This window comes from Takifugu rubripes, chromosome 3 (genome assembly GCF_901000725.2).
Source record: "Takifugu rubripes chromosome 3, fTakRub1.2, whole genome shotgun sequence".
In the NCBI taxonomy this organism is placed as follows: Eukaryota; Metazoa; Chordata; class Actinopteri; order Tetraodontiformes; family Tetraodontidae; genus Takifugu; species Takifugu rubripes.
In genome coordinates this window covers 9,744,707-9,755,139 of record NC_042287.1, presented here as the reverse complement: position 1 = coordinate 9,755,139, position 10,433 = coordinate 9,744,707, and the positions used below count along the sequence as shown (strand labels likewise).

The 10,433-nt window shown below is 43.6% G+C and overlaps 2 protein-coding genes across 5 annotated transcripts in view; one reads left to right on the top strand and one right to left on the bottom strand.

Moving 5' to 3' along the window:
- The first annotated feature begins 174 nt into the window (after positions 1-174).
- On the top strand, positions 175-2,989 carry ribc1 (RIB43A domain with coiled-coils 1). Of its 2 annotated transcripts, none has more exons than XM_029833941.1 (9): positions 175-368; positions 455-494; positions 787-960; positions 1,087-1,304; positions 1,399-1,510; positions 1,791-1,909; positions 2,266-2,502; positions 2,574-2,740; positions 2,848-2,989. In XM_029833941.1, exons 3-9 carry the CDS (start codon positions 873-875, stop codon positions 2,927-2,929), a joined length of 1,023 nt encoding a protein of 340 aa, XP_029689801.1. In that variant the 5' UTR covers positions 175-368; positions 455-494; positions 787-872; the 3' UTR covers positions 2,930-2,989. The 2 variants fall into 2 exon arrangements, with proteins under 2 accessions (XP_029689801.1, XP_029689800.1); XM_029833940.1 differs by having other exon boundaries at positions 741-960.
- Positions 2,990-3,655: 666 nt separating this feature from the next.
- The window catches only part of l1cama (L1 cell adhesion molecule, paralog a), a 33,001-nt gene continuing 26,223 nt past the window's right edge, over positions 3,656-10,433 (bottom strand). For 2 of the 3 annotated variants that reach the window (XM_029833937.1, XM_029833939.1), the window contains 10 exons: positions 9,111-9,226; positions 8,631-8,835; positions 8,225-8,347; positions 7,820-7,993; positions 7,620-7,733; positions 7,375-7,524; positions 6,881-7,012; positions 6,166-6,238; positions 5,990-6,001; positions 3,656-5,681 (listed from right to left, as the gene is read on the bottom strand). In XM_029833937.1, the coding sequence (XP_029689797.1) occupies positions 5,429-5,681; positions 5,990-6,001; positions 6,166-6,238; positions 6,881-7,012; positions 7,375-7,524; positions 7,620-7,733; positions 7,820-7,993; positions 8,225-8,347; positions 8,631-8,835; positions 9,111-9,226 (1,352 nt within the window). In that variant the 3' untranslated portion in view covers positions 3,656-5,428. The remainder of the gene's footprint in view (positions 5,682-5,989; positions 6,002-6,165; positions 6,239-6,880; positions 7,013-7,374; positions 7,525-7,619; positions 7,734-7,819; positions 7,994-8,224; positions 8,348-8,630; positions 8,836-9,110; positions 9,227-10,433) is intronic. The other variant, XM_029833938.1, reaches the window with a different exon arrangement.

The following is a 10,433-nucleotide window of genomic DNA, read 5'->3' as shown; positions in this document are numbered from 1 at the left end:
TCTAACCCTTCATAATCCTAATTAGATTGACGCGAAGTTATCGTGAAAACAATGCGCCATTTTAGAATCCAACAGGAAAAACTCGAGCGCGCGAGACACATAATCTCACGGTTTATCGCGAGATCTGGAGAATAGACGAATGACTTTACAATATGTGGTACATTAAACATTTCACAGTAATGCCATCACTAAAGGCCGCTGAGGTTTAAATGCAAATTAGATATGACTTATCCATATACTTGAACTATCCCTGTGTGTTTATAAATAAAATATAGGTAAAGTGGTACGTGTTGCCATGGTTACCAGGAGTCTTCAGCTCTAAACACAAGGATTCGAAGCCAAATCCGGACTGAAGACCACATAAAAAGGTAAACACTGTTCTCCACACTTTTAGGAAATGTTGATAATGCTGATGCTCCAAATTCCTGAGGGACTTTGACGTTTGCGCTTCCAGATATCCTAGGATGTGGAGAAATTACCTTCTTTTGGCGGAGGTCTGTGTTCTCAAAGTGCTTTTTTTCGAGTTTGTTGCACGATATTTTTGCATAATGGAATACATGTAAAGCTTTTTACTTTTCATATGAGATGTAAAAAAAAAAAGATTTTTAAAGAAGAGAAAGTGCTGCATGCATAAATGTTGAGGAAGAATCTAAAAATCATTTAGAGTTCTGTCTGAGCCATCTTTTTGGTAGAAAATCACCCATTGCCAACAAGGCTATTTACGTATCTCCTCCCTTTAGCCCCCCTGAAAACAGGAAAAAATCTCCAAAATGAATTTGCCTGCAGACAAGTCCATAGAAAAGGCTGTGGCGAGGAGAAGGTCTGCAGAGACAGCGCGCAAGGCCCGGATCTTTAACACCCGGCTCCGTGTCATGGGCATTGATACAAATGCTCTCAGCAAACAGGTTGAAGATAAAAAACAACGTCAAAACATGGAAATGCAATGCGACAAAGCTTTTGGTAAACCAATTACACCTACTGCATTTCATTATTCATAGGACAATAGAGGTAAACATATCATACCCAACAAATAACATTTTTAGCTTTAAATAAAGAGTGTTGTGTTTTTCCCCCACAACATTCTAGACAAGCTGAGACTGCATCACAATGATCTGCTGCTGCAGCAAGAAATTGATGAAAGACGTGAAAGGGCTGCTTTGCACACTAATCTAGTCCAGTACTGGGCCACTCATCAGCGTTCCGAGGACTCCAGAGACGCTGATCTTAAGTGTGACCTGAAGGGGGCAGTCAGGATCACCGTTCCAGAGGGGCATCTGGGACCTGCCAGCATGCAAATCTATCAGGTATTTATAAAGCGTCTGCTTGGCACCTCTGGTCCTGCTTCAAATACCAATTATGAGCAGCCACCTGTGGACGGTGTCTTTATTCCTTTTACAGGGAGATACAAACACAAAGGAGCAAAAGAAGAGGGAACAGATGAAAACAGAAAGAGTTTTGCAAGCACAGATTCAAGATAATGAGAGAAGACGCAGTGGTGAAAAGCACAGAGGTGGGAAAACACAGACTTTAAGCACAGCTGAACTTGCTTTACGATATAACCTCTGTTATTCCCACACATGCTTCATGCTTTCCTGCACAAACAATCACACACTCCCACGCACAGCACTTACTGCACGCTGGCACTGATGGATGAGCCTACCAGACAGGTTTTATGCATGTGTGAATATGCTGCTGAAGTAGATGTGCACTATGAGCGATGGCCAACGCACCAGTGGAAAAACAGGGAGACGATGTCCACGAATTAATCGTTTGTGTCATCTGTGTCACAGAGATGCTTGTGAGTAAAGAACTGGTGCAGCAGGACTTTAGAAGGCTCCAGCTGCATGCACAGGAGGAGGAGCGTAAGAAGGCGACCCTCAGAGCCGTCAGCAACTATAATGAAGCTCTGGTACGGTAAACGGTGTTCACACAGACAGATGCCCACAGAATTCCTCAAGGTTTTGAGTGCTAATGTGCTAATCTCAGACGGGAATGTGAAATTAAACCTACTAATTGAAAATGGTCTGCGAGGCAAAGACACACACACACACACACACACACACAAAATCTTTTTTTAGATGCTGCCAAGCAACGTGTGTTTTGAAAAGCCATTGGCTGCCCGATTCCACTTACATTTTCCACCATGAGACGTCATTGTAGAGCTCACAGGTCACGGTATTGTTCATGATAGTCGTGCCGTATAAAGCACATGCAAGACAAATACATAAATAAAAGCCTTCTTGAGGTGATTTTCACTTGAAACAGGCTGCAGAGCAGGTGGAGACGCTGAAGGAGCAGCGCAGGAGAGAAGAACGAGAGAATCGTGCGGAAATGTTGCACACCCTGACGTCGGACATGATGACGGAGACACCAGAGGCAGCTCATTTAGGCCTGGAAGGAAGGGGCCCCTGCCGGGTTCCCGTAGATAGGTGGAAAGGGATGAGCACGGAGCAGCTGAGCATCATCCAGAAAGAAAGGAAAGAACAGCAGCTCAAGACACAGGTACTAGATTTATATTAGTGTTAATATCTCAATTCATGTCCACTATTGAATTATTTGCACCTCTATTTTAGAGACAGCGTGATGCTGAGAAGGCACAGGAGGCCGCTTGGCATCTACATATCCTGAAGCTGTCTAGAACGGCAGATGAGGAACAGAAGAAAGTCTCAGAATTGAGGAGAAACCTGAGGATTCAGACAGATCTTCACAACTTTCATTTGGCTGGCGTGCAGAGAGCAAGGTGGGCACACCATGTTTTAGGTGTTAGAACATGGCTCACATCCAAAATGGGACTCTTTTCTTCAATGGCATCATGCATATTAATTTGCATTAGTGTTTTTCCTCCAGGCAGGACTATCTAAACAAGGAGCTCTACACCAACAGACCCACCAAGGACTACTTTTGTCAATTCAACACCACCTCCCGCTGACCCCACACTCGCCTTCCTCCGATGGCAAAAAAAGGGACCATTTCAGACAGATTGTTCCACGTGTTTTATTTTTCAGTCATATTTCCAGTTACAATGGTAGATTCATGATGCAGTTACAGTTACTGTATGTTGGCCCCATATGTGGTCTTCTAGCTCCTGTCTTTCAGCCACGATACATACAAACAGCAGTCTCATTGTGGGACTCAACACCTTAAGAGGCACACACACGCACGCACGCACGCGCGCGCACACACACACACACACACACACACACACACACACACTGCAGCAGTAACAATCACTCCCAACTCCACTTTCCTTTTCCCTCCTACTCATTCTGTTGAAAATCTGCTTGCATGAAGAGGTTCCTCTAAACAAAGCAATGGATTTTTTTTTCCAAACATAACTTTTGAGTGTTTAACAATTACAAAAACTTGAAAAACAGCAGTGGCAAAGCAAAGTCCAAGCTTCTCCCTGGACACATGAAAAGCAAACGGTGAGCAGCAGTCGAGTGAGTATCTGTGTGTACACTCATTCCTCATGCAAAGCTAACATTTGCCCCAAATGCCGACAAACACAGATGTTTAGCAGCAGATAGTCAAGTTAGAATTGACGTGTTTTGCGTTATTTCCATCTCCTGTATGAAAATAGATATTTTTAAAAGCTTTTTTTGCCCTGAGTGTGTTTGATAAACCAACCACAGGGAGCCACCAGCCTGTTTTTTTATTTTTTTTTTATTTTAGCTCCTCTCATCTCAGGTGATGTTTGGCTAGCGTCAAGCTTTTATTTAAGCAGAGAGAACATGAGGCAGCAGCATTGCATATAGTAGGCACTCCCTGACGTATGCACAAACCGGGTCGCTGCATTCCTGCGTCTGATAACTGCATCGTACAAAAACTCCACAGATATTCACTGAGCTGCAGCACATGGAATGTTGGATGGTTATGAGCATGAATGTAGTTTTCATGGTGACATAACTACTACTATCACTACATGAGATTAATGCACACTTTTTTTTAACTTCATTTTAAAATTTGAAATCTTTGCAAACATCTAAAGAACAAGAATTTTTTTTCAAATCTCACCCCCCCCTTTTTTGAATCTTTTTTTCTCAAGTATGAAATAGTGTTGCTAAAATAGCCAAATGTCACTGCAATCAAAGTTAATTGTACAAACAAGAAAAAAAAGACAACATTTTAGAGTCAAGCGGTTTCAAACCTGCACATTTTTTTTATATCAAACATTTTTGGGTTCATTAAAACAATCTGCAAAGGTTCTATTTACATTTGGTGTTGGGGAAAAAAAAAACTTTCTAGGTCCTCCCGCGCCTCGTCTTAGCGTTGTTTTGAATCAGTAGCATGTAAATACAAGGTCTTCCCACTTCTGGAAACGATACATTCTCTGTGTTTAATGTGAAATAACAACGTCCTGCTTTTCTGATCAGCTCGCCTTTACAAAGATCTGAAAATAAAACTCAAGTGTTTGAATACTGCTCCTCAGTTCTGGGTTGTATGAGATGAACAGGTATGAAAAGGTTTAGAAGTAGAGACAACAATGTTTTAATACAGCGTAAAAACAGACAAAGACGGCTACACAGAGCTACACATAGGCATCGGCACAAAAATTACAATATCATTTCCAATAATGACATTACACTTCTGGTGGAAAGGCGAGAGAGTAATGACATCAATCTGGAGCTCTATGCAGACCCAGCAGGCACAGGAACTTATAAGGAGCAAGTACATATCTATAACACTGTATTATGGCTAAATATATAAATGTAGATGCAGCTATATACACCAGGTGCTACGTTTTTTTTCACAGCGAGTTTCCCTTATGCATCTAATGTTATTTATAATAAGAAATGTAACTGTAGATTCAAGAATGGGCATGAGCATTTGTAAAAAATAAAAGTGAGGAATATATGAAAAATGATTATACAAAAAAAAACGAGATACATGTGCTCAAAATGGTTTTAAAAAAACGATTAATGTCACTGGCACGTACCATCGGAGACATCAAACAGCGTACAAAATGTGTGAATTAACATAAGGCCTGGTGATTATCCAGCGTGGCGTCTTTTCACGCTAGGCTATGCCATCATCCCTCTCTTTCACTCTGCATCTTCCCACAATCCCTCTGATACGTAAACCTGTTCAACATTCTGTCTTTGTCTTTCAAATGAGAAACCAAAGAGTCAAAAATGGAGAAAAAAAAGTGTTTGTCATCACGAAACATTGAGTAATGACACATAGAGGAGAGCGAGAGGGTGTCAAAGCAACATCTTCAAGTCGGGTATCGCACTGTCCACTACTCTGGACACTCCTTTGGTCAAAATCGTCCAGTCAATCAGATGACTCTCAGTTGCATCTGAATAGTCGGTATATTGATTATCAGTCGGTAAACTACACATCAGCACGTCAGTATAGGGGACGGGAGCGTACGGGCACATTTGTGTTGGTATGTTTTGGTCAGATGGGCCTGGCTAACGTGTGGCAGTTAATTGAGGAAGCTGGGCGCCCCATTGGTGGCCGGGGGGTTGGCGGCAGGGTTGAGGGGGGAGTTGTCCGGTACGCCGTGGAACGGCTCCGGCCCCTCGCTGTGGCGGCTGAACTGGCTGGCCAGGGACTCGTCCATGTTGAGCTCCGTGGTTACGGCGCTGCTGCCGTTGAAGTCCAGGTTGTCCTCGCTGCACAGCTTGCTGTCCTCGCCCAGCGAAGGCTGGCTGGCTGTGCGCTTCTCTTCGAGGTCACTGCATCGCGTAAGAGTCAGGGATTAAAAAGTGGGGGTGTTATGCAAATTGAAAATAAAGATTGGGCAGTGCAACTATGAAATCTGACCAATGCCTTTTCCCATGATTACGAACCCAATTTATTGGGATAGAGCCAAAAAAGACCTTTGACGTCTTTATGAGACAATCATTTTTATCTGTAATGTTTCTTTTACAAACCTAAACCAGAGAACATATCAACAAATTGCAAGACTCAGTGCAGTCTTATTTAATGCATTCAGGCACTCTCAAAGGATAATAAATAAAAGGTTTGGGATATCGCAGCATACCTTTCAAGAGATCTGTATAGCAGGAGAAGGCATTAGGGAGAAAAGAAGAAATGAAAAGGGCCGAAAAGGATTAGGAAAGGCAAACAGTGCTGAGGGGGGGGGGGGGGTCAGCACTCAACATTTAAGCCATTCATAGATATATGATGATCAAGCAAACATGCATTCAGATGACAGACCTGTATTCTCCAAAAGTTTCATCCTTCATTGGTCGGGCTTCTGAGTCCATTGGACCATCTTCTTTATCTTTCACTGTGGATAAAAATCACCTACTTTGAGTATTAGAAAGCATAATCACAGCATTTCAGAAGGGATTCACAAAAAGACTGATTATCTGACACATCTAGAAGGGGATATTTGGTGTAATTTGGCATAAATATTTAGCACAGGTGGGTGGGAATGTCATCCAGATTTTACTTGATAAAATAAAATGATAAAAGTCATTTCTGACTCACTAACCACACAAAATAAATGTTTGTTTTAGTCAACTATCAAAAACTGGCACTATTAAATGTCTATTTCATCCTGTTTTTCATGTGAGATCTGGAGGGAAGCGAGAACTGGCTAATTATATCTAGCTGGAGCCACTGTGGACATCCCACTGAGAGTTTAGGGGGAAATTTAAATGTGGTGCAATTTAATCCTGCTCATTTCTGCTAATATTAATCTGGATGACAGTGTTTCCTGTTACTGCTTGGCTTCTTTCTCTGCAGCTGCAGCCCAATTTTCATTATCACAATTTACAGCTCCTGTGTAACCCTCAAAGCCCGGGTGGCTTCTGACTCAGCAGCTGCGCCACACCAGAAAATATAGTCCCGGAAAGCTGACTTAGAGCCTGCCAGCATCTTGAGATCTCCCAAGATGTGAACGTCTGTCTTGTTCGCCTGCACTTACCTGAATACTTTCCACCTTTGCTTCTCTTGATGAAGCAGAGGATGAGCAGGACGAGCAGCAGCAGCACAACCGCACTCACAACACCGATGAACCAGCCCTGCGTCGCAAAGCTTGGCTGCACCTCCGTCACGCCTTCAGAGGGAGCAAAAAAAAGGCTGTATGGTTTTTGTATGAGGAGCAAGAGTAGAATTATTCAGAAAGAATAGAGAAGAAAAGATTAGAATCTAGAGCAAAAGAGAGAGCGTGCGTTATGTATTCTGTCAGAGTGACATTTCACTCGGGATCCAGAGAATACAGAACAATATGCCAAACACAAGTAAGGGATCATTTCATACGGTTAACCCAGCTCTCTGCTAATTCAAGTCTTTGAAACTGAGAACTGGAAGGCGCTCTCAGCAGGATCAAGCTTTATATTTAGAAGTGGGAGGCCCAGAGGAGGGAGTAGAGAAAGATGAAAGGAGAGAGGGATGGAGGCTGAGCAGCGCTTATAGTACTTGTTCCTTTTGTCTGGATTTCGGTCTCCCAGAAAGTGTTGTTCTTGTAGGTGAAGAGCAGGCGGTAATGGGAGCCCGGGGTTAGTCCCTGGAGTTGGAAAAACTGCAGGGAAGAGTTCACCATCTCCGTCTTCTTCCACTTTCCACCATCTGCAAGAGGAGGGAATCAGTTTTACTGTCCATTCTGTGGAGGGACATAACTCACAGGGTGGATTAAAAGGGCTGACTAAATGCACTTTTTGTACCATTTTTGCTGAAGTAGTGGATCTGAAAGCCAACAGTCCTGTGTCTCTTTCTGGCTTCCCAGCTGAGGTTGACAGACCTTTCCTCCGCAGACAGGCTAATGTTGGCAGGAGGCACTGTGAGACATTTGGAGAGAGAAATCAAACAAAATGACCAAAGAAAGGGAGGGGCCACTGGGTTCCGCTGTGTGCCCTTCACTTACATCCCTCTAGCGTGGTGGCACCAAGGATTTCGATGGATAGTCCTTTCCCGGCGGCTGTGCGTGCCATCAGTAGGAACTGGTAATGGCTGTGACGATCCAGACCCTTCAGCGTCAGGTGGGTGATCTCGGGACTGGCTATATCCACCACCTGCAGAGGGTTGTCATCGCTCTGCACTGAGCGCGGCCAAAGAAACGTTCAATCACGACTTGATCTTTAGCTCTGGGTTATTGGTGCCACGTAAGGTGATGTGTGATTGACTGATGAGCATCATTACGGTGTCATGCTTCTGACATTTCTCTAAAGATTGACATTGTTTGATCAGGATACATCAATAGCCGCGTAGACGCTGCATTCATAAACCTCATGCTGGGTATTTGATGGGATAACAGTGGAATCATGCTCACTCTTTCGGTACTGCAGCGAGTATCCCAAGAGGATTCCATTGGGTTTGCTTGGTGGGGTCCAGTGGAGGGTAATCTCTGACTCTGATGGACTTGTCATTTGCATGGACATAGGAGGGCCAGGAACTAGCAGCAACGCAAACATAAAAAGACACTCTTGGAGTGGAACTCACTATTCACAGGATAATAAACACAACATTTTGCTGCACTGTTACACATATTTGCCAACAGCCGCCTGCTCAAAAAATATCTGTCCTGGCACTACTTTTCCAACCTCTCAATGCACCTCTACTCAGTTGTCCTTCAGCTTAGTGTTGTTTACTCTGCCACAATCACACATCCACCCCTCCTCCCACATACCAGCTGTCATCATTTGCATCTGTAATTGTCTTTTCATTCTCATTCTCACCTCCTTCGGGAGTCATGAATGACGTCTTCTCAGAAAGGGGTCCTTCGCCCTTGCTATTAAATGCACTAATAGCCAGGTCATAGTGGCAGTATGGTCTGAGATTAGTGATCGACTTCTTTTCCTCATTGGCCCCAGTCTGCACCATCACTATGTTCTCTGGCTCCTGGGCCCTGCTGTTTCGGTGGTGTCCCCAGGTCAAGTAGATCTGAAACCACAACATGAATTAAGAGCACAATCGTCTCAAACATGTCTGTATCGTGGCCATTTATTTGAGGTTTTTTTGTGGTATAAGCAAAATCCCAACATTATGTCTCAACATTTCAAGTCAACATCTCAACATTTGATCTTTAAATAGATCAATTGGAATGGACTTAAATCTAAATAGAAATAAGATGCTGCAGTGCAGCTCTGAAAGCTGCTACAGTGCCTCTCCCACTGCAGCCGTTTGTCATTCATGAGAAGATACAACAGAGGAGGTACCTTGTATCCCAGCAAGTGTCCTCGGACTGTCTCCTTGTCTACAGCCGCCCAAGTCACTCTGATGGTTGTGCTGTTCTCCAAGAGAACACCTAAATTCAGGGGAGCCTCCAGTGGAACTGAGAAACATGACCCAGAACATCAATTAACCCTCCTGTTGCATTCACCTCCCACCCCTCGCTGTTTCCGGTCAAAATTGACCGGTCTGTTTTAACTGCTCTTAAATTAGCACAAAAAGCATTTTAACCACCAAATCTTTAGTTTAAAGAGTTAGACATAAAATAACGGCAGAGAAAATACAAATAGGCACTGAAAATATATTACAAAATGAACATGTAATGGAAAAACTAAATGGGAAAACCAAAAACTGAATGCAACATGAAGTTTGTGTGTGTGTGTGTGTGTGTGTGTGTGTGTGTGTGTGTGTGTGTGTGTGTGTGTGAATTCATGCACTTGAGTGGCATGTGACAGGTCAGAGTGGGCCTTGCAAATGTAGCCACCACATTTGCAGCATTTCAGGTTTGTTTTGTTGTCTCTAGGGGCACAGAGCTCACATACCAGGTGAAGAAGTTGTCACATGTGATATTAGGCCCTTGGAGACCAGTTGTCATGTCCAGCACAACACACACGCCCTGGTTTCTTTCAGCCCTTCCAGTACTGGGTTTTCCCAAGTATACCTGCATATTCCAGGCATAGCTGCTCTTTGCATCATAATGCTGCCCAGATCTTTATTCCATAAGTGGTAGATGCTCCACCCACCTGTTGCAAATGTTCCTGATGGCAGCCAGTTTTTCATTTCGCTGGCAGTTGTCTGGCTCTGTTATCAAGTTAAATAATTCTTGAAAGGACATGGAACTGTTATAAGGCCTTAGTTGCCTGGAATATAGGCCTGCCAGACTCTGCATACCACAGACTTTTTGTAGCCTCACCACACAAGATGTTGCAGACATGTTGGCCTTGGCGTCATCTTTCTAATGTTTTCCACTCTCGTTCTACTTCCACTGTCCTGGGGGGATGAAGACCAGAGCAAGTGTCCATTCTCTGAAGGAAATGCCTCCTCAGGTGCCTGTTCTTCAGGTGCCTCTCCCTCTTCATCTGTTGACTGGTCAGTGTTCTCAAAGTCTGGATCAAAATCTGTGTTGTCTTCCACTTCTGAGACATCTCCTCTATCTCTGGCTCAATTTCAGTGCCCTCTTCATCATGTCCAAAAAACTGGACCAGAGTCTCTTCGACAGAGAATCGCTTGGCCAGTCGCCTACTCATTATGCTCAGAGTAAAAGGAGTGAAAGGCAAAGATCAAGCTATATATATGGGGTCTGTGTGAAG